Source organism: Schistocerca nitens, chromosome 1 (assembly GCF_023898315.1).
Source record: "Schistocerca nitens isolate TAMUIC-IGC-003100 chromosome 1, iqSchNite1.1, whole genome shotgun sequence".
NCBI classification, from domain to species: domain Eukaryota; kingdom Metazoa; phylum Arthropoda; class Insecta; order Orthoptera; family Acrididae; genus Schistocerca; species Schistocerca nitens.
This window is the reverse complement of record NC_064614.1, coordinates 1,182,376,783-1,182,401,581: the sequence shown is the minus strand read 5'-3', so window position 1 is coordinate 1,182,401,581 and position 24,799 is coordinate 1,182,376,783. Positions and strand designations below refer to the sequence as shown.

General features: G+C 38.1%; 1 protein-coding gene across 3 annotated transcripts in view; it reads right to left on the bottom strand.

Moving 5' to 3' along the window:
* Window positions 1–23,054, bottom strand: part of LOC126200652 (1,5-anhydro-D-fructose reductase-like) — an 84,259-nt gene extending 61,205 nt beyond the window's left edge. For 2 of the 3 annotated variants that reach the window (XM_049936726.1, XM_049936725.1), the window contains exons 1-4: window positions 22,889–23,053; window positions 22,579–22,746; window positions 5,589–5,792; window positions 1,584–1,834 (exon numbers count right to left, since the gene is read on the bottom strand). In XM_049936726.1, the coding sequence (XP_049792683.1) occupies window positions 1,584–1,834; window positions 5,589–5,792; window positions 22,579–22,746; window positions 22,889–22,951 (686 nt within the window). In that variant the 5' untranslated portion in view covers window positions 22,952–23,053. Of the gene's footprint in view, window positions 1–1,583; window positions 1,835–5,588; window positions 5,793–22,578; window positions 22,747–22,888 lie in introns of all 3 variants that reach the window. The other variant, XM_049936727.1, reaches the window with a different exon arrangement.
* Between the last annotated feature and the right edge of the window lie 1,745 nt (window positions 23,055–24,799).

The window sequence follows — 24,799 nt, the reverse complement described above, 5'->3', positions numbered from 1 at the left end:
CAGTCAATAAAGTAGATAACTTGTTTGATTTTTGGTGCACATGCAACTATCAATTGCATGAGTATGTGGCTCACTGCATACAAGCCAGTGACTCTAATCCTCATGACTGCCACCTGTCAATCACGAAGTAATTTTAATCAGAATATAGTTTCCCCTTGATTTTAGCCTAAAGATCTGCCCAATAAGCTCTGAAACATTTTTAGAGTGATCTCCTTCCAGATCTTTGTATTTATAGCACCTAGTTGTGAAGTTGTGATAGTGGTTGTGCTACCACTATACTACCATGTTAAGAGCTTAATTGTAACAGTGCACCAGCAAGAGAGAGAGAGAGGGAGAGAGAGTGAAGGAGGAGGAGGAAGATCTGCACTGCAGCATACATGGTGGATGCTCCATCATAATATCCTACTAACAATCTATTCGTACAGCTTAATGTGCAGTGCACCAACTTGCACGATGGATTCCCAAAATGAGTCTACAAGACAGACTAATAACCACTGATCTAATACCATCTGATCTCATTGTAGATGTTAATCAGTATACCACATTTATTGAAGGAGCTTCTCGATTGGTTTCCAATCTCTTTACAATTTTCTATTTAACTGTCTTGATCACAAATATTTTTGAACAGAATTGCTGGTTTCAGTTATACAAGAAACATCTTCGGAACCTCTCATTCTGCTGCACTGCAGCGAGTCATAACTGTGTAGAAATAAAGTGAGTGCAGCAGAATGATAGATTCTGAAGATGGCTATTGTATAAACGAAACCATTAACTCTGTTCAAAAAACTTTGTGATTAAGATATTTAAGTAAAAAATTATGTACACCATATGATCACTTTCTAAATTACCACCTGATGTCAAATTCTAACCAATATCTTCATCAGAAACAAAAATCTCCAACACTCTCAGTACGTCTATATTCAGAACAAAGTTTACATGAGTCATGGGAAGATCGTACACAGGGCTTTTCTTTGTTATGATATGTAATGTTCTTGACAACACAAAAGGCACCCAAGCACACAATTGCCAAACTGTTGCTGGACCACTGCCCAGCACAACTTCTTGTCACAGATAAGATGAACTCTGGAGAAAAGAGGAAGTGGAATAGCCTAGTTATCTCTTGGGTGCCACGACTTGAGTATGGGCTTGTTTTGCACTGGACGAAAAGGACAGCCAAACTATTTAATAAGTCTATGTATTGTCTGAATTTTAACATTTCCCTCTGCAACAGTATGTCAAATAGAATCAGCTCTTCAGTCTTTAAACATAGCCACCAAGAGTATGGGAGATGGATCAATTTCATTTTGTTGCCCCCAATGATAAAACCAACTTGTTTCAAAAGTAACTTTTCTGAAACAAACTTCTTCTGCAAATAACATTTACAGTGCTAACTGTATAATTGACAACTAACAGTTAATGCTGAAATAAACAATGAAACCACGTAATATAAATTAGGAAGTTTGTTTGCCGAGGCTCAGAAAGTTTAATTTCATTACAACAAAATTTTTTGCTAAAAGAAATTGTTGCATTACTCAATGTATCATCCTCATAACAATATTACAGTTGATAGCGAGTGCCCATACCTGTAATTATATTTCTTCTGCCAATGTTGCTTAGCTCCTGGTGATCCCAGTGGTGAATATGCTGTGACCACAATTCCATTCGTTTCACAAAATATTCTTAACTCTTTTTGTTGCAAGTATGCGTGCATTTCCACCTGAAGATTAGCTGGATGGATACGAGAATTTACAATCAAACGTTCCATCTGAGAGATGTTGAAATTTGATATTCCTATAGCTTTGGTTTTACCAGCATCAACTTGTTCTTCCATGGCCTGCAGGAGGAAGAAGAAATAAGAAAGATATACTTGTTATATAGTGGACAGGCACAGGCAAAGGAAACACCAAAAAATTAATTTTGAAGTTAAATAATTTATTTACAAAAAACTAGTTCACTTGAGAATAAAATAAAGTTGTGCCATGAAAAATTAGAAGACTTCATAAGAATGAATGAACAATTAAATAAAAATAATAATAATCATATGCTGAAAGTCACTGTGAAGCGAACATTGTTGCATTATACATTTATTAGTGGACTACATAAAAAGAATTTATGACATTTGCCACAAACTTTCACCTATTTCACCATCTTGAACAGTGAAACCTTTATTGTATTTCAATACCTATTTGAATAGCCTTTCTTCATGCCATGTGGCAGCCCAGTCTATGACAGCAGCTTGTATATCTCATCATCTGCAAAATGTTTAACAACCAGATGTTTCTTCGTCACTGTGTCAGGTGCAGTCTAAATGATGATCACATTCCCTCTGGTTGCATTCATCATGCACCAATGTTGGTGTCTATCTGATGGAATGCAAGTACACTGTGTGATGGTTCAGTACAATGTTACATAGAAACCTGTCCATGTGGCAGTTCTGCATGGATCACTAAAGATACCAAAATACCACCATCATCAGTATTTATGGTTATTTTAAGGAGAACAATGTCAATTAATACAGCCACTTGATTACACCATCTGTTTCCAGATCCATCTATTTTTAGAATGAGGTAATTTATTCAAATTTATGTGATTTTCTGCAGAATAACGTGAGGACACATTGTGGGCAACAATTTCCTTCTCAAGATATAACCTGAATTCCATTTTTCATTTTCAGTGTTAAGTTTTGCCAATGAAAGCCCTACATAACGTTCACAAAAATATCTAAGCAACAGTTGTTCTTGTAGATAAATTTTCATACCTGGTATGCTCACAGTGCACAGTCAATTATTAATACAAACATCTAATGCCAATTTCATTCACAACTGTGTGCAATATTTCTGGGTACTGACATGAACTTAAATAATCACAAACATCTGCTTCAAAGACAGTGTCAAACTTTTTTTTCTGTGTACCTGTGGTGGCAGCAGATCACCTCCATTAATGAAAGAATATAAGTTTCACAACTACAAAATGCTAAGCAAAGCTCACAGACCTGACATTCATAATATGTTTACTAAAGAGTGCTACAATTCTTGAATGAGTGTGACCATATCCAACATTTGCTGCATGCAATATCCGAATATTCTCTTCCACTTAATGATCAGAAGGCCTTGAATTTGCTGTATTCATTGTCACTGCTAGGTCTGGAGAATGTACTGTAGAAGAATGACCTCTACAACTGCCAAACATGGAAAATGAATCCAACAAACCTGCTGTACAGGGATTTCAATCAAATATTGTTCACTTTCTGAAGAGTCTTTGGAATATAGAGATGTTTTTGTGATAATGTGTTGACCTTCAAAGGCTGACAGAGAAGATGTTTGTCAGCATGAGTAAATGTAGGAATATTTACATGAAATGTGCAAATATTCTTATGTTAAAAATATCAAAACTAGCAGTATCGGCATATTTCATCACCTATCAAAGTTTTAAGCCAAAATAGCTTAAGTCTGACAGGGGAAGATAACCTTATTATGAAACCAGTTGGGGGACAGGATCTGCTAACACGTAAGGACACATCATGCAGGGCTGGTAGCAATGAAGTTATCCCAGAAAACATTCCACTGCAGAGGAACAATGAGAACTTTGTTAATGTGTTCATAAGCTTCACTGATTAAATAATAAGCTATTAAATAATTTGAAAGCCAAGAATAATTAGATCAGGCATTGGACTATTTATGTGTGAAAGCAGTGTGCTGATCCTGCTCCCCCCCCACCCCCACCCCCACTCGCATGCTGCATCCAAATGCAACCGTTACCAGAGGATGACACAGTGGCTAAGCATCACAAAATGGTTCTAAAGGGCAGGAACATGGAGTCAGTATTTGGCTATTTATGAGTGGTATTCGCCATAAGATTCTGCTAACAGCTGTTGTCATAAGCACGCAAACCACGACTTTTAATGGATCTTTCTCTACGAAAAGCTCTCCACAGTTCTTAAAGTTACTAGACACAGAGGAGCCTACATGGCACTAGTAGATGGGTAAAATTATAGTGAACAATAACAATAAATCTGTAACATTTGTTAAAAAGCAAAATAAATAGCAGAAAGGTAAAAAGAACGATTGCAACAACCCTTCATTTTTAAGAAGCAGTTTGGTAAGAGTTGCTAGGGCAATCTAATGAACATACTCATCATACCTAGTTACTTAACACTTCATTCAATATTTAGCATTCAATAATCAGCAAAGACTGAGCAAAAAGCAAATTACCTGACAACTCCTTGATAAGGCATGCAGTGAGCTGCCTTCAAAATAAGTGAACCTATCACAAGAGCCATTACACTACATTGTCTGCCATGGAACTTGGTATGTCCTGTGACTATGGCAGAAGTTCTAGGATATTATTAGTGCTTCTATAATTTCAAAAAGTTTTTTTCTGTCAGGTGACCCCTAGCCTGATAGAGTAACTGTAGTATGCGACAAGCTTCTTCATTTTGCGAAGAGGACACCATCTTTACAGTAGATACTACTGACCTGCCCCGTGGCGGCTGGCTGCATACAGATAGTGTTTTCCACTCTCCAGTATTACTTAATAGCCCTATTTTGTTGTGCTAGCGGCTGTGAAAGGCTGTTTTAATTAACATGCCTTTATTAACCGGAAACAGATATGGGTGACATTTTTCCATTACAGACACTTGTTCTTGCTAAAGGGCTACTGCAGTAACCTATATTTGGAATACTCTCAACCTTCAACAGTAGCAAAGTTATATGGTCTCAAATGCTAAACCCATTTTCTCCAGCCTCACTTGTTAGTGACTGGATGACATAGCAAAACCACTTCATAGTTTGTCTTAGTGATCAGGTATTTGTGTTTCATTCATCTCATAACATACATTTTATAGAATATCTTATCGTATGCACAGAAGATAAAGTCAACTTTTGACATTTATAAGAGAATAAATCAAATCAATGTAGAAAAGTGAATATTTAATTTTGCCATCAGCTTCTGTGCATTATTGAATACAAAGAAAAATAATCACTTTTAAACAAATTAGTGAGGGATGTGAGTACTATGAAGGAGGCAATACATTCATAAGGAAAATTACTTGTAAGTGTATGGTGAATACTTTATGGCAAGTGTAATTATTCAGAGATGGACAAAAATGCTTATAGTTACTAAAACCGGCAATCCTTTTAACCTAACGTATTACAGGAATCTGGGAACGTAGATCAAGTGATCACATGACCTCTATTGAGTTGTAAACCATAAGTTTTTAAGTTCTGGGAGATCTGTGATTTTTTGGTGCCATTTCTAAAATCTGATTTTTTTTCATGTAAGGCATGTGCTCAACACATTTGAACTTTCACAAACAATAATAAAATGACAATAGGGCAGTTTTGATGATTGAGATGGGGCACGTGGTATCATAGTTTTAAAAACCTGAACACAAAGCAATATATATTCATACAAAATATGTAATTGCTGTTTCTGCAAAAAAGGAAAGGAATTTACTGTATATCTGTTGGCATAAAAGTCACAAGGATGAACACAAACTATGTAACAAAACTAAGATTATAGTATCATTCAATATAATAAAATTAATAACAAATAATTATTAAACATATGTATGTCCAAAAATAGCATACCTTCCATACTGCATTGTGATCTGTTTTAAGGTCCAGTACAAAACTTCCATCTGCATTTATAGCAGGGACATCACCAGTAGCATCAGGAATAAAGCCAAATGGCATATGCACCAAATAAAGATCAATATAGCTCAGCTGCAATCGTTTCAATGATTTATCAAGATATTTTGGTACATCACTAGCACGATTACCAATGTGTGGCAGCTAAATAGAAATAAAGATTAGTTAACAAACATACATTTATTTAAAAAAAAAACACAGACAGATTAATGATAATGAATGCTTCATTTCTATCTGATTATATTTTTACTGCAGGTATTGTTTAACTAATAGGTATTTAGTAACTGAAGTTTAGTAAATATACTGCATATTGTCAAACTTTAGACCTTTCTTAAATGATTACTCATTATAGAGCAATTGTGTAATAGCAGATTTAGCCAAAGAACAACTGAAAGGGTGCAAACAATAATCTCAAGTGACTTATGAAGAAAATTAAAAATACAGGCAAACATTCAGATGTGTTGAGTGGTACTTAAGATAAGTAAATAAATTAGTGAAATCAAAGTGAAGTAGAAATTAGAAACTAAATGAAAAACTTGGTTTAGTTTAGAAGAATTACACACTGACAAACAACGGACAAAGCAGCAGTGGGAATGGCCGGCGCTTGCAAGTCAGCATAGCACGTTCAGGAAAAACTGTCGATTCAGCCGTCAGGGCATCGCCCGACCGGCTTACGTCAAGAAGATTCTTCGAGAAGCTTTTCACGTGACAGAAGAAGCCATCACCCTCCCCACATAAGCGGACGCTGTCGATTCAGCCGTCAGGGCATCGCCCGACCGGCTCACGTGTTTCTCAGTTGTCACATGCGAGCAAAGGCCCTTGCCTACATTCCAAGAGCCAATAACAACGTTAAGAAGATTCTTCGAGAAGCTTTTCAACATGACAGACGAGGCAATGACCGTGAAGTCGTTCACCTCCAGTGAACTGAAGTGAATAAATACGCGAGACGCAGTGGGCCCGACAAGACGAAGAAGTGAAGAAGAGTAGCAGTAGTTTTCAGTCAGTTTCGGTGCTGAAGACCGTCATGCAAGAAGAGACTACATCATGCACAGACGCACCGAATCCGCTGCTGTAATGGAATAGCAAGCAGCAGCCTCAACGCCAGAAGACAGAAGTTAAAAGGTATTTGAAGACGAATTTTTACATACCCGGGTGACTCGTGAGGATGGGAAGGAGACGACCTCACATCAGCAGTCACCTGTGAGCTGGGATGAAGATCTGACAGCCGAAGACTGGCAAGCGGGAGTCCGGGACACTGGCCTTTCCCCGTCGCTCCGCTCCGCTGGCCGACGTGCAACACACGCAGTCGCTTAGAGAAGAGAAACACTGGGACGCCACATTGAAGGTATCACCATCCGATGCACGACTTCGCTCACAATAATTAAACGGGCCACCTCGCGCTGCGCGTCTCCAGTCAACTGGGCGACACGAGATACACACCGCCACACGAAATCAGACGCTGCCGCTGCCGCAGCAGAAGGCTTTGCAAATGACACAGCTGTCGCTCTCCGAGCCAGAACATCGAGTAAGGAAACAGTTGTACAAATCTTCAATAAAAGTTATCTTATGTAAAAATGCTGTTTCATTCTACCTCATACCCGAGCCAAGGAAGAACCCACCCTGCCCACATGTTGTTAAGAGAGAAAGATTAATTAATTTAGTAGTTTCACCCTGACATAATGCTTTAGAATCAAATGTCCTTTGCAGTAATGCTCATCCTGACAATTAACTAGCATCAAAATAGAAAACCCAGTTACATTTAGTGGCAGAACTGTTACAGATGATACCTTTAGTCAATGCTTTATCCTCAGCAAATTAGATTAGCTGAATATGTTGTGAAAAATGAAATACACAAATCCTTTTCCAAGCTATCTCATCCCCAATTTCATTTCTTGCTTTTGTAAGAGAATGTAATTGTTGCTATATGCCTTCTTCTACTAGTTCAATGTATTTGCAGTTAGTTGTGTCATTAAACAGTTAATGGACATGGGGGCATGCAAAATTTTTCAACAGAATTATGTGTTTGATTTTGCTCTGTTTGCAATTTTTCAGCTTTTAACTAATTTTGGGATCAATCCATTAAGGAGCTTTCATTTTATTACCTTGGACACTTCTAAATAATTACCTTGTGTTAAAATAAATTGAGTATTAATTATGTATGGATAAAATCTCTACTTCTAACAGTATTAGTGGTAATAGAATTGAGAACATCACCATGTGGTCAAAAATCTCCAAAAATTCCTCTTTTGTGCTCTGTACGACACCAGTCTATGACCCATCATTGTGTTCCTTTCTTTTTAAGAAGGAATCAATGGAAAGAAATGAGCAAAATTGATAGGGGACTTCAAATTTAGGTACTCTCAGACAAGTTCTGTGATATTACTGTGAAATGGAAACAACACGGAAACACTAAACCTAATAATTAATCTAGTAATCTTTGGAGATTAACTGATTAATTGAACAATTAATTAGAAGATAAGAGAGCTAAGCATTTCTTGCTAAGCTATTGCCCAGAAACCACTGCATGAGTGATAGTAAAATGTCCTTGGAGTGGTGTGAACTGTGGAACAGTGAAAGGTTTGGTGGAATAATAAATAATGGTACATGGTGTGACACTCAGATGGGGTTGTGTGAAGGTGGTGGATCAGTATTTGCCCAAGTTTGTTGTAGTTAATAATATTCATGAAAAAGTTTTAGGTAATAACGCTCTTATCTCACCATAACAGCAGTCTGAAATCAGATTTTTAATGTATCCGCTTGAAAACAACTTGTCAACAAAGAGAAATCTATTACATCATGAATTGAAGAAAATCAAGTGGTTCTGTCAGACTGGTCTGCTCAAAGCCACGCCCTAAGTCACATCAAACACCTTTAAAATGAATAAAAGTGCCAGTAATACATGTAATAAATTTGGCCAAAAACCTAGAAACAACTATTCACCATTTAATGGAAAGCATTTCCTAAAAATCTAATCCAATAAGAGTAGTAAACGAAAGGAGGACTAACATACATGGCATCTTGGGAAAAGCAATGAGTTATTGGAAATTTTGATTATGTAATCTAACCATGTGACATTACCCTTACTCCTGAAACAGAGCTTCTTCCATCATTTACCTACCTGGCTCTATCAAACTACACTCATAAGCTCAAGGAAACATGTAAGATCATATCGGCCTCATGTAGGCTGTCTGGGTGATATTCTTTCTTTTAAAATATTTTAAGTAGCAGTATTTCCCAGCAACTATCACTAGCTTGACTCTTTTCAGGCAATGATCTATGGCATTTTCTTTACTGGGATTTCATTGATTTTGTATTGACCTCAGCATTAAGCCACATTACTTACATTTTTGGTAATTTATTGTGTGGACAGTCTTGTTTCACACATTTACTGAATAATACATACAAGAGTAAAGTGAAAATGCATAATCTAGCATAGAGGTACTATTAATTCTTAGAAATAAAAATGAAATTAATTTCATGCTCTTGTGGCCACTCATGAGATTACATATACAAGCCTACAGAAAAACATTTGTTGTCTGTGAGGCTATGTTATGTGATACTTTGAGACAACAAATTTTTGGCACCATGTTTACCAGTTAAGATAGCTTTTGTTTTCAGTTGCCAATAAGTACATGAATTTACTTCTTGGTAGAAGAGTTTGGTTGACAGTTACGATTCCAGTACATTTATTTTTTCTGCATTTAACAAGATAGGGAGGATGTAGCACATTATCTTGGTTGGAGAGTCATTGTGAGATGTAAAAGTTATTTCAAGTGTGTCCCAGGGAAATGTGTTGGGACCTTTGCTGTTCACATTTTATATTAATGATCTTGCAGATGATAATAATTGAAACCTCAGACTTTTTACAGATGATGCAGTTATATCTAATGAGGAATTGTCTGAAAAAACTGCATAAATATTCAGATTTTGATAAGATTTCAAAGTGGTGCAAAGATTGGCAACTTGCTTTATACGTTCAAAAATATAAAATTGTGGACTTCATAAAATGAAATATATACTATCCTATAACTATAATATCAATGAGTCACAGTTGGAATTGGCCAACTCATTCATACTTTAAAGGGATATGAAATGGAATGATCACATAGGCCCAGTTGTGGGTAAAGCAGGTCATGACTTTGGTTTATTGGTAGAATGCTGGGGAAGTGCAATCAGTCTACACAGGAGAATGATTACAAATCACTCATGTGACTGTTTCTAGAATATTGCTCAAGTATGGGGCAACATTACCAATTAGGACTTACAGAGGATAATGAACATGTACAGAGAAGGGCAGCACGAATGGTCACAGGTTTGTTTGATCCATTGGAGAGTGTCACAGTGATACTGACAGAGATACTGAAGAAACTGAATTGGCAGACTCTTGAAGACCGACGTAAACTATACTGAGAAAGACTACTAACAAAGTTTCAAGACCTGGTTTTAAATGATGACTCTACGAATATAGTACATTCTCCTATGTATCCCTCACGCAGGGATCATGAGGATTAGATTAGAATAAGTGCAGCATTCACAGAGGCATTCAAACAATCATTCTTCCCACACTCCATACATGAATGGAACAGGATGAAATCCTAATAAGTAGTACAATGGGATGCCATGGACTTCACGATGGTTTGCAGAGCTTAAATGTAGGTGTAGATGTAGAAACGGAGTCATTCCAACCAAAATCAGTTTCACACTGAGAAAGTCACTGGACATTATATTTATGGAAGTACTGTATTTATCTTTAACTAAAGATGTCCGGAGAAAATCAGAGCAAGCCTTTGAGGGTGGTGAGTTAAATACAAAAGTATCATTACTGATACCTTGGTTACCACTATTTTATAATCATCTAGAAGTATTAAATATTATGTGAGCAAAATCGTGTAAACTACTCATAGATTAATAAATATTAAATTTTTTGTCAATGATGTAGGGCTTGAAACATTCACATTTGTGGGTTTGTCTGAAACATACAAGTCAATGATAATGGGAGTCAAAAGCTAAGGAATAAGAACCACTGCATACCTAATAATAACAAAGCGTTTAAGGTGTGCAAGTATAAAGTCAGAAGTGTTCAGCATTCTTCACCCAGAGAAGGCCTGTTCATGGAAAACACGTGAATAAGGAAAAACACACCAAAAATAATAAGGGGCAGCAGTGCTTCAATTTCAACAGATGCAGCTACATTGCCAGAAGTTGCCATGTAATGAACAAAAAGACATCACTTCACTTTCACTGAATTCAGATATATAGTATGTGGACTCAGGTGCCTCAATGTGCATAATAAATTAATGACTCAATGTGTGTGTTTCCTGCAGGAAATGATGGGACTAGTCAACATGATTCTGAATGTTGATGAAAACAGAAGAATTCAGGTAAAGATGTATTGTGTGTACCTAATCATGCTGCTGAGCATTTGTAAGTTAGTACAGTAGTGGTTAAAAAGAACTGCAAAGTAAATTTTAGGCAGGATGGTTGTGATATATTCAACAAATAGGGGGCATTTGTTTGTTCAACAAAACTGATAAATAACCAGTGAAGTGACTGCTATTCAGTTGTCTGCTGTTGTATTGTAGCACTAGTACAAGTGACAGTTTAATTATTGATATGTTAATATGCTACTAGATTGTACCAAGGGAGGTAAACTTGCCAAAGCACAGAAAATCAGATTGTCATTCAATAATGGTTCAAAAATTCACTACCATTACAGTTGATTCACACTGAAATGTGTTCCTTGGAAGCTAAATCACTGGGAATTATAAATATTTAATTATTTTCAGAGATAATTTATTTTAAAAATGTGCACATATATTTTATAACAGATAAACTCAGTATTGGGATTTCAGGGCTTACCAAAACCTACGGGAAAACGAAGTGGACAAGAAAATAAAAATCATTTGCTGAGGCAATGGTGAGAAGTGCTGTAACAAAGATATCAAGAACTCCTGGAACAAACTGCACTGACCAGCACGAAAAACACAACGCTTCAATTTCTTACAAAAACTAAAATTTATTTTAAATTTATGACACTTTAATGACCCTAATCCTCTATCTTATGATAGAATATTAATGGTACAGTCCCATCTAAGTGTCCAACAAAGAAAAAAGAAAGACAACTGCACTACTGGCCATTAAAATTGTTACACCACGAAGATGATGTGCTACAGACGCAAAATTTAACCGACAGGAAGATGCTATGATATGCAAACGATTAGCCTTTCAGAGCATTCACACAAGGTTGGCACCGGTGGTGATACCTACAACTTGCTGACATGAGGAAAGTTTCCAACTGATTTCTCATACACAAACAGCAGTTGACCAGCATTGCCTGGTGAAATGTTGTTGTGATGCCTTGTGTAAGGAGGAGAAATGCATACCATCACGTTTCCGACTTTGATAAAGGTCAGATTGTAGCCTATCGTGCTTGCGGTTTTTCGTATCACGACATTGCTGCTCGCGATAGTCGAGATCCAATGACTGTTAGCAGAATATGGAATCAGTGGGTTCAGGAGGGTAATATGGATCGCCGTGCTGGATCCCAATGGCCTTGTATCACTAGCAGTCGAGATGACAGGCATATTATCCGCATGGCTGAAATGGATCGTGCAGCCACATCTCGATCCCTGAGTCAACAGATGGGGACGTTTGTAAGACAACAAAACATCTGCACAAACAGTTCGACGATGTTTGCAGCAGCATGGACTATCAGCTCGGAGACCATGGCTGCTGTTACCCTTGACACTGCATCACAGACAGGAGTGCCTGCAATGGTGTACTCAACGATGAACCTGGGTGCACAAATGGCAAAATGTCATTTTTTCGGATGAATCCAGGTTCTGTTTACAGCATCATGATGGTCACATTCATGTTTGGTGACATCGTGGTGAACGCACATTGGAAGCGTGTATTCGTCATTGCCATACTGGCATATCACCCGGTGTGATGGTATGGGGTGCCATTGGTTACATGTCTTGGTCACCTCTTGTTCGCATTGACGACACTTTGAACAGTGGACGTTACATTGCAGATGTGTTACGACCTGTGGCCCTACCCTTCATTCCATCCCTGCGAAACCCTACATTTCAGCAGGATAATCCACGACCGCATGTTGCAGGTCCTGTATGGGCCTTTCTGGATACGGAAAATGTTCAACAGCTGCCCTGGCCAGCACATTTTCCAGATCTATCACCAATTGAAAACGTCTCGTCAATGGTGGCCGAGCAACTGGCTCGACACAATACACCAGTCTTGATGAACTGTGGTATTGTGTTGAAGCTGCATGGGCAGCTGTACCTGTACACGCCATCCAAGCTCTGTTTGACTCAATGCCCAGGCGTATCAAGGCCTTTATTATGGCCAGAGGTGGTTGTTCTGGATACTGATTTCTCAGGATCTATGCACCCAAATTGCATGAAAATTAATCACATGTCAGTTCTAGTATAATATATTTGTCCAATGAATACCCATTTATCATCTGCATTTCTTCTTGGTGTAGCAAGTAGGCCAGTAGTGTATGAACAAATTTAACAAATTAGACCAGAGATGCACACTTCAAGGCAATTTTGATAAGCTGATAAAAGTTAATACATGTCTGTTTTGATGTTATACACTTCACACTTTACTTCACAGACCTCTGAGACGATCTTGAAGACCTCTGTTCGCATCTTCAAAAGTGTGTATTGCCAGCTCTTGCACCAATGATGGCATTCAATCTTCCAGGCATGATCCTGATTAACACAGTAATGTCCTGTTGATGAAACATATCCCGTTCTTCCAGGAGGGCATTTTGTAGATTCCGTAGGGTCTTTGGAAAGTGCTGGAGGGCTCTTCTCCACAGCCGGTACAAAAGATGCTCAATATGATTCAAAACAGAACTTAATGCAGTTCAACCCATAGCATGAATCCCTGTTCATTCTATAACTCTCACAACATGCAGGAGTGCACTGTCATGCATTAGTGCAGAATCGTCATCAATAAATGGAGTGAAAGTCACAAAATGGTTCAGAAGGATTTCCTTCACATACTGATGTGCAGTATGTCTCCCATGCTCCACGAAGACCAAACCCACCCTCACAACTGTATTGATTCATTGATTCCTGTCCGCACCATCACAGAACCACCCTGAAAAGGCATCCTGGATGAGAACATGCAGGGATAATACCTGTCTCCTGGCCTTCTTCAAACCCTCTCTCTTCCATCAGGTGATCGGAAGCCAAATAGTTACTCATCAGTGAACAGCACTATATCCCACTGTTGTACTGTCCAGCAGAGGTGTTCTCTTGTGAAATGTATTCGAGGTGTGCAATGTTCTCTGGTGAGTTCCAGACCTGTAGGCCTTCTGGACTGAGGATTGGCTTCTTCCAGTCTTCTTCGAACAGTTCTTTCACTAACAGGTGACACTTCGAAGGTGGTGGAGTCTATTTCGTACTTCAATAGTAGTGATGTGGCGGTTGTGGAGAACTTTAAGTTCTAAGAAGTGGTCATCTCGTTTCGATGTTGCTCTTCTTGGACCTGTTCCTGGTTTCCTTGCAAAGCCTCCTGTTCCCCTGTACCTTTGTTCCGTTCTGGAAATTGTGGAAGGTGTAGTCCTCAAAACTTCTGCAACGTAATGCCTGCTGCGGCCATCAACAGAAAGATCCTACAAACATGTGATTGAAAGGGGAAAAATTCAGGATAGAACAATAAGTGCTAAAAGAGTGGGAAAACATTATTCACTCACATTCAATGATGTGTTTTCCAGGTTGCACAGGAAACAACTGAGGCTAGGGCAATAAATAATCAACACTTCATTGTTGCTCGCAAAACAATCCCAATAACAAACCGTATCAAAACATTGGTTGGAGTGCTTCACTTCAATTAAACAAATAATTACACAATGATTACACATCATTTTTGGGTGTTGCATTTTTTGTGCCAGTCAGTGTAGCCTCATGGGACTACTCCTTACACTCCTCAGTAGGCAGGACATGTAACAGAATACTGGCGGAAAGAGTTAACCATAAGTTATTTGATGCTGGTTTACCTACACAGTTCTGAGCAGAGACAACAGCAACAGCTGTGCATCACATCAACAGGTCACTTGCTAAAGTGACTGATGGAAAGATGCCTTTGGAGTTATGGTCAGATGCAAAACTTGATTTATCAAATATGAGAATTTTTTGGTTGGAAGTTATGACATTAATTTCCCAGGAAAAACACCAAACATACAACTCCAAGTCCAGGAAGCTCTAGTACTGTCAGCTTTAGAGAATCTACCAAAAGTGTCTTGTTAATATTTACACATACAACATCATTAAGATTAGAAACATTGTGTTTTTAGAAAACAGGAAACTGTGATAGAACATACTTACACTGTACATTTGAGTGAAATACTGAACCACCTGGTGAAATTGAAGAGAAGAAATCAGAACAGGGCATGTCAGAAATATATTGTGTGATTCTACAAATGATAATGAACTGTGGCATTTTCCACGACTGATGCAGAATACACAGCAATGGCATCAGCAGCTTCAACAGTAGAAAACTGAACTTGACAATGATATGCTAATCATATGCTGCGACAATTAAAGCAAAACTAGCATCTGTAGACTGTTATCATACGATGATAAGAGAAATTGGCAGGGTCGCAATTATGGAAGATTTTGTTATAAATCTTACTGAAAGTGAGTCATCTGTGTCGGACAGTGAATACAATGGCTTGGATTTCTTCTAGTGAAGCAAGCACGTATTAATTACTGGTACTTATGACATGGTATGACTATGTCTGCAGCTGCATTGTAAACTGTTAATAGCTCAAGTATTCATATTTAGCCTAGTAATAATGCAGTTTCGTTCATAAAACAACTTTTTACAACTACGAATTATTTAGGAATAAAGAAGACAACTCACCAAAAGGCAGAACGCGCACACACACACACACACACACACACACACACACACACACACACACGCTAACTCACTCACTCACATGCTCACGCCTGTCTACCTACATTGTGCTCAGTCGACTGCCAGTGTAGGGACTGTACCTTTCATTTGTGTAACTGTTGATGACACAGAACCTGTGCCTTTCGTTGAGTCATCTCCTTTATTTCTAAATAATTCGTTATTCTCAACAAGAACTTTCCGTACATTATTTTTTACAGTTAAATGCATATACTGTAATGCTGTAGCAGAAAGAAAATTAGCTTTTAGTAACCCATTAAGAGATCAGTTTCTGATATCTTCAAGGTCACACATTTTTACAGCTTGAAAATTCGATCACTGTGGATGCCAACTGTAAGCAGTGTGAAAATTCATTTGATTAACAAAACAGATTGTTATTGTTTAAAAGGTGGAGCGTTAAACAATGTCATTATTTATAGGAAAAAGCTAATTCATTATTACTGACAAATAAATGTGTGAGTGTGTGCGTGTGTGTTTTGTGTGTCTACGCATTCACATTACGAAGAATATAGTTCACTGCGAAACAATGTGTCTGCTACTGCACAGACAGCTGACAGTGCATGAACTGATGGAAGAATATTGGCAGCACTGAAATGAATCTCCTTCCTCTCTCTGTGCAGAACACTACATCCACCTTCATAGCTGCCCTCCACTCTAGCACTGACTGGCTCTGGGGTCACCACCATTGGAGTGCTGTGTGAATGGCAGCTAATGATACCAAATGTCCCCTTTAAGAAAGAATTCTTGACTCCGCACTCATCACTGTACTGGAAAATACATCTCACAGCTTCCTGTACATGGCACTATGAAGTCAGAGGTCCTGCAATTTTGGTGTTAACTAGTTGTAACAATGGTATCAGACGTACCTAAGAGTGACACTGTAGAGTAATGATCAGTGGCATCACCTCAGCATGATGAGTGAAAATGAACTGTTTTACACGTGATGGGTTGTACATGCACTGTCTAATGTTGTGAATAGAAGGCCAGGAAATTACCCCAGATAATGTAGGAAATGCTCATAGTTTGTGCTCAGATTTAGAAAATAGAAGTGTTCAGTAGCAGAAAATACTTGTATGTCTGTTGCTTTGGTACTGGTTCCATTCATTTTAAATTTGTCCTTTTTTGGACACAAGGTCTGCAAAGAATAAATCAAAGTGGAATGCACTGAAAGAGGATGGGAGGGATCAGTCCTCATCCAGTATGGTAGCACCCATCCAAGACTCCTAACCTAGTCTCTCCTTTTCTGCAGAAGGCAGGAGAGGACATGTTAGTGTCCACAGATAACCTATTAATAACTGAAAAGCTGGGATGTTTGTCGGAGGAATAGCTTTTACATAAGGCAAAATTATATTTGCTGGGAGGTGTTAAGTTGTATGGAAGGTATCATGAGGAGTAACAGAAAGAGTCTGCAATGGAATTTCTGATGGCAGGCTTCATGCAGTGATACAGAAGAAAAAAATATCTGTAGGTACTATAGCAAACAGTTCAACAATGTGTCACCAAAGCGAGTGGAGAGGGGTTGGAGGAGAGAAGGAACAAGATGATAAGCTTAATGTTAACACATACGAGTTGATGGACTAAGATGATGCCCACATGGTCCTTCTGGAAGAGGTAGAACAGAGGCATCATCAGATACATTTCTGTGTTGATTGTTAAGTGTCTTAAGAATAGTATGGGCAGAGTTACTAAAGAATTTAGCTGATGCTATAGCAACTGTGACAGCATTAGAAGAGATAGACATGGTGACCAATGTGGGAATAGAAAAGCAATATTCATCATGGGAGTTACATGTTAACAGACGTGGACAAGCTAGTCACATATGTTACATGGTAGGAATACTGTGAACTGCAATGTAAGAAAATTGGGTGAATAGAGCACCTGGAATGAGATTGCAGACGAAAGTCTAATGGGGCATAGTAAGTGGACATTGGGTGGGAATAGTAACCCACCATTAAACAGCAATTAGAGCTCCAGAGCCGAAACCTGACATTCCCAGTAAAAATAAATACAATCAAAATTTGTGTACTGGTGTAATTTTGCTTAGGCAGCTTTAGTGGTGTTCATTTTTTGGTTTGGGTGATAAATATTTCTAATTTACCATGGAAGTTTTGTTTTATATAGACAATAGTTACTGCACAATTTTAGGGTTACATCTCTAGCTTGAACATCGCACCAGACTCAGCCTCAATCATCACATGGTAGAACTCAACGGGATACCATTGCATCTGGGGGAAACAGCCAATTGTGCCACACTGCCACGCGGTTCATCTCTGGCATAAATGAAGCTACTTAAGACCATGTACACATCCACTAAGGATCACTTTGCAGGACAATATATCACAAGTTAAAGGAAAACTACTGTAGGTGAGCATACAAACTAATTCATTGGTAAACATATTGTATGTGGTAGAACAGCTATAGGAACTTGAAAAATTGCAGGAGTGTTGTGCATTTAGGAGGAGCTAGATGATGAGCAGATAGTGCCCATTAAGATACACAATCTTGGGACTGTAGATGGGGAATTGTCCATGGGATTGATGGTTGCCAGTTTGGAGATATTGCAGAAAGATGATTCAAATACAGCAAATTTGACCCCTATGCTCAAGCTAATTGCCAGGATCAGTTATTGTTAGAATATGAGGATCTGCTTAATCCTTGTGGGCCTTTGACAGTGACCCAGGGGCACAGCCTGGATTCCCAACTGGAAATGAACTGCCTCTATATCACAAACTGTAATGTATACCATATCACCTGCAACCAGTCTTATAACTGAAGTGTGAAGATGCACTCAGTGAGTTCAAAGAACTGTTAACAATTGGATTGATATCAATTTTCCCAAATTAACAGAAGGAATTTTGTACTGTTGTGTAATGTGAGCAACCATGCACTCTGTTGTGTTAAATCAGGAAACAGACAAGGCAGAACTGTCAGTTTCCTATGCCTCACAACATCTGATCAGAGTAGAAAAAAATTGCTCGACAATGAAGAAAGAGCATAATATATTTTACATATTTTACATGTTATCTGTGTGAGAGAAGATTTCGACATAAAAATTGATTAGGACTTGTTTTGGGTTTAACTCTGTATGAAGAACATTTATAATGGAATTGGGATGACCAGTTTCACTGACATGCAGCATACGAATGTTAGCACAAGAATTAATGAAGCAAAAAGATCACTTGAAATGAAGACTAGTGCAGTTGGAGAAAACGGGTACATCAACTGGCCATAGTATGTTGAAGAAATCAGCCCCTACTTTGCCTCCGGCTATCAGTAATACTACAGAATACTTAAATCAGGATGTACAAGTGGTGAGGCAGGGATTGAATCAACCCTGGGTGTAGCATCTCAGTGATCATACAGGTATGGTCACTTCTGATGGAACATACAGCAACATTGCTTAAACATTTGAAGACTGTTTAAGAAAAAGTATGGGTACACTTCTATCTAGATCAGCAAATATAACTTATGGCTTGGAAATTCATCTATCAGCTGGTGTCAACGAGCTGTTCACAACAGTTGGAAAAGATTCTAATTAATCTTCAATTTAAATCAACATAATCAGTTTCTCATGCTCCGCAACTTGGCACTAAGCAGCGAGATCAAAACATTAGGCCATATTATTACCTGCTCGACTAACCCAATGCAATCTTTCATTTAACTGAACTTCAGAACCCTTAGTTATATCCAAATAATTTCTCTGAGTGGACTTCTTCTCAGAATTAACACCAGACCTCTCAATTATGGTCTGTTAGTTCAATAACAATACTGTTATGCCTCTGTTTAATTCCATGTGATGCACAGTTGGACTTCACATAATTGCAGAAAATTATAAGATCGTGATTTTTTGTCAACTACATCTGAGAGTATCCCTTACAAAAATTTTAGAAAAATGCACTGTATTTAACAGCATTCAGCAGAATATAACTAGACCATTCTGTTGTCATTTCTACATTAGGTAAATGTGTTCTTCCAGAAGGCTAAGCCCTGTATAGATACTGCAAGACGTTGATTACCTCTTTTGGTGGGCATAGTCACCAGATCTAACATCCATCAAGGATGCCATGTCTAGTCTGCTTGATCATCTGTGACAACAGGTGGCAGCTGCATTGAAGACAATGTCCGAAGGGAACCATATACTGCATCTGTGATCGTCTCTATCAGTGACTGCTGGAGCACATTGTAGGTAAAAGCTATACACAGTTATGAAAATGCTACCAGAGACAGTTTGTCCATATGTGCCTGTTGCTATTTATAAACAACAGAACATCCTTCTGATAGGACCATTGTTACAAGACTCCTATATTCCTTTTTCCAGCAGCACACAATTTGTGATTTTATAGAACGAGTAACTGACCACCAATTTGTGTTTTGCCTCTCCCATAATTTAATTTTTAGAAAGATAAATAATATTATCTATGATGGACCTATGACAATTGCGGTTATAATGAAATGGAGATTATTTGTACCCTGAGTTTAGTATTGCCAATATTTGTTTATTTGTGTGCCTTGGCAATATTCATTTATTTGTGTCTCTTGGTGTTATGGTTCCAGAGCAGACAGAGAAATGCACAATAAATTTATTTCTGTTTCTCAAACTGTGCACAAGGTGGCATATACCACATGTCAACTGATGTGCCTCCTTTGACTGTAGATCCTAATAATTACAACACTAGGAAACAAGTCAGTTTACCACACTCGACATTAAACCCTGAACTTTCTGGGGTCACAGCTTGTGATGTCAGACCACCAGGTACGTAGGTTGATGATAGATCTCACACTCAGCGAATCATAAATTTCCGGACTTGTGTAAATGACTGCAGTATATTTTAGAGTTCTTGTCAGATTTGTTACACACTTTATGTTTTTGCACTCTGGTAAAAAAACTTAAAAAGCTGCCTCTAAAAATTAGACAATTTCTGAACATTGTTAAGAAACATTTTATCACAGATGTAAGCTAGTTTTGGAACCACACAGCCCTCTATCTTCAAGTAAATTATTATATACCGTACAAAAATTGGAACACTTTTTCGTTTTCTCAATAACTGCAAGCAACCTGGACGATAAAGTTCATGTTATTGTTATGTTCCCTTATGAAACTTTTCCTAACAGGAAAAAGAAAAAACTCTCTTTTCCCAAGAAATAATAATTATTTCAATACACTTGTAAAACATAATAAAAAATCTCATATTTAATATTTGAGTAACTGCAGAATACTAGTGGGTTAGAACATTTACATTCTAATGAAAATGATTTAAGAGAATTTGCAGAAGAATATTATACTTGTTTGTGAAAATGGAATGAAAATCCCCATTTTAACGTTTTTACAAAAATCGTCGGCTTTGCTCTTAGTTTGTACACTATTCGAAAGCAGCAGGAGAATTAAATTTTATATTCTACGACCTGGTGATGGTACATTATCATATGCAAAGTTTCATATTTATCAGATACCTGCATCTGGGGAAACAAAACGCTAAATTTCACATTTTTTTTCAAACGGCCGTTTACCCGGCAGATTTTGCTTCAAATTATTGATATGAAAATTGCTCATGAAATCTTTTTTATTGTTATTTTACGCAAGACAGTGTAAAAGGTTGTACAAGGTAGCCTTGTCCTCATTCTTTCAGGAAAATAACACCGACTGGGAGATGCACTGTTGAAAGCTGTGTTACGGGATCAGACAAATACTACACCTCGGCAAATAATAAATTCGCGATCCCGAAGCTTTACCAATGTTTATTAGAAACGTATGCTTATGTCCACAAAAAATTTCAACGAAATACATGATGGTCATGTAAGATTCTCTAGGCCATGTGGCATGGAATGTCCCATGTACGACTAGTGATTTGATGAAAATGATAATGGCGTATATATTTATTGAATCAATGAAAGCAAATCATTATAAACACGCCGTCTCTGAATTAATGAAAATACGGTACACCCTACTGTAACAATGAAATCGAAGTGTTCAGCTTCTATTAAAAGAAAACGCTGAAGACAGTCCACCTAACTTAAATTTTTCGCAACATCTAATATCACTCAATTTAACACAGATTCCAGCAACATTTGATAGTAATGCTTCCGTGCAATGAAACAATACGTGAATCAATAAAAATATAAGCTTCCTGTCTTTTCAACAATGGACCTCTGACGTCAGAACTATAGCTCGTCGGCTGAACTAATAGCGTTCTACTGATAAGATTAAAGGCTGTTCAGAAGGAAGCACCGTGATTAAAAGTTTTTAAACAGGTCCTCCATAATAATTTAAAATATAATATTTTGCTGATAACGAGGTATAACTTCCAGCCACCAGTTCAACGCGTCAGTAAAAGCTTTAAGCGTCTGGCTGCTAAATGATCATAATACTGACGGACATAGACGCAAATGGTGGTAGTTTGCTCTCTGCTGCTTGTACCTAAATAAAACTGGAACAAAGTTTTCCTTCACCGTAATGCTCATTAAAATCGTTTTTCCAACTCTCAGCATGTCCGAACACACAGATTTTCGAATACAATTCGCAGTTCTATATATTTCTACACACGCTACTGTTCTCTATTAGTGCCACACGATGAACAACAACCCCTTTAATTACAGAATGATTCCCAGTACCGGTAGTTGTTCTATTCGAAAGAAAATATGCAGTTAACATAGAATGTTTAAGTAATTTTATATTGTGTTGCAGAAAAGTCTTAGAAACAACAGTACAATACTGCAGCAAAGCTAAATTAACGGTTACATTTACAACGTCAACTACCCGGTTCCCCTCTCCTTGATGTCAATGGGCATCAGTGATATGTAGCTCATATACCTCTAGTACTGGTACAGACATTGCTATTGAGCAAACAAATGATGGCGATCATAAAAAAAAAACAAAAACAAAGCAGAAAACACTAGCCGAATCCCTCGTTACATCAAGCTGATTCTGCAGTAATTGGAAATCGGCAAGCATAAAAACTTAACGAATATATACGTAATTACTAACCTTAGTCACAATAAACAAGTCTTCCCTTTTAACTTTTCCGGCCTCTATCCATCGTTTTAACGAATTACCAATAGCTCCCTCATTGTTGTAGTTAAATGCAGTGTCGAAAAGCCGGTAGCCGGCTTCGAGAGCAGCCTCGACAGCCCGTTCAACTTCTTCAGGAGCAGCCTACGGACAAAATCTAAATGTCAGTTTCATTTCTTGTGCGGATCGTAAACTAACCTATCTCAACGGAATATAATGTGTTCCGTGCTTAAGCCTTAGTGCATCTCATCTGCGACCGTCAGCAAATAGTAAATCTGTTATTTACCTGCCACGTTCCCAAGCCAACCAAGGGCATTCGCTGTCCAGTTCGTAAAACTACAGATCCCATGGTTAAATTTAAGAAAGTCCAACTGCACCGCTGCTACGACAACATCTAGTTTGCGCACCACGCAACGGTTAGCTATTTTCAGAACCTTCGGGTTTTTTTCCTCTGCGTCGGTGGCGCTAGGTGAGCGCTCGGCGAATCGATTTCGGGTGACCTGCCTCAAGCGCCTGTACGTTGCGGAATACGCGGGTTACTTAAATTTCGTTTTTGCTAAGATAACAATGCTGCCGAAATGCGTTATGTCTTTGTTTAGCCATCAGATAATTTGTGTTAAATTTCGTTGGAACTGTTCCTGGGAGCACTGTCACAAATAATAGTCAGGAATGGCAACCAGCTATAGAAGCAAAGAAAATGTCTGTATATTTGAGCTGAATAATGAAACAGTTACTTGGAATGTAAAAAGTACTTGGAAAATGTCGAATTCGTGACACTATTTTATACAAACTTATCTATTGAGTTCATATTATCATGGACAGCAATGTGTCTTTTCATTTATAGATCGGATCCGTCTATCAGCGATGATACCGTAATATTTCGTTTTCTGTGCTGGCGAAGTTACGCAAGTTCGGGACATTAAATCGTCCTACCAACCACAAAGTGCGTATCATATGAAAATGATCAAATACAAAGTCAATGCATGTCCCTTAGAGTAGCCTATATATCAAAAAAATTGTCTAACTTGACTCGTCCCATACCCGTACACTTCTTTTGTCTACTGGATCAACGGAACACGAATAAATAAATAAATAAATAGAATAATTAAAGGCAGGAAATAGTGTAGCATATGGAATCTATAAAAACGAAATTCAGTGTCTTCCATTCCGACAAATAGAAACAACTAACGATCACAACGATGCATTTGAACAACAGATTTGTATCAGTGACGATTTAAAACATAATTTATATATCTATGAAAGAACTGCTTCTTTATTGGTTCTTGGAAGCACAATGGTAGCAGTGTAAAAGCGTACACCAGCTGCTCCAAACAGCGCGTTGGAACCTACGCTACGGTATCCCCAAAAGCCACACAGTAGTTCTAAAAGATCATTTCGAAAACGTACTATTGCAACGAAACGGAGCAGCGTGTTCGATTAGAATGGTGGCAGAAGAAATCGACATGTACTTCCTGGCCAAACTGATCTAACATAAACTAGGCAGCAGCCCGATAAATACATCACGTTGAAGTTCGTTTATTTGAGAACTACTTGGATTTAATTTCGCTGCTGGAAGGCAGGTGTCTCAACGCAAGGGCAAACGCAGTACGGTAGGCCTACCAGAGCACTTTGTAGTTAGCAAGTTACTCGGTATCATCAACACCTGCTCGACAAAGATGTTTGATCAATGACAAAATAATCAAAGGTACATAAAATAAATCCAAAGCCATGTGGAATTAGAAGAAATGAAGCTACATAAAAACGACCACAGACCAAGATGGCGTAATTTTAAGACATAATAATGGATCAAAAATTAGCTGTTTATCTCTGTTCCAGCAAACCCACTCAACACCGAATCTCTCATATGAGCTAAAAGTTCTGAGAACGATAAAATCATTAGAAAATAAAATGCCATCTACACTGCTGGCCACCGTAAATGCAACACCCTGAAGGAAGCATCCGAATCAAGTGAAATTTACACCATGAGTTTGCAGCGATGAGATATGCAACTGATTAGAATTTCAGCGCAGACGCACATCACGCGCGCCTGTGGCGCCACCTCATAGCGCCATTTAAGGCTTGGCGATTTCGACGAATGTACGTTCGGCACGTGTGTTTACCGTGTGGTTGTTTCACAAGACGATCAGTTATGCCTCGTAGACAACAGCGAACATCTTTTGATCAAGTATCCGAGTTC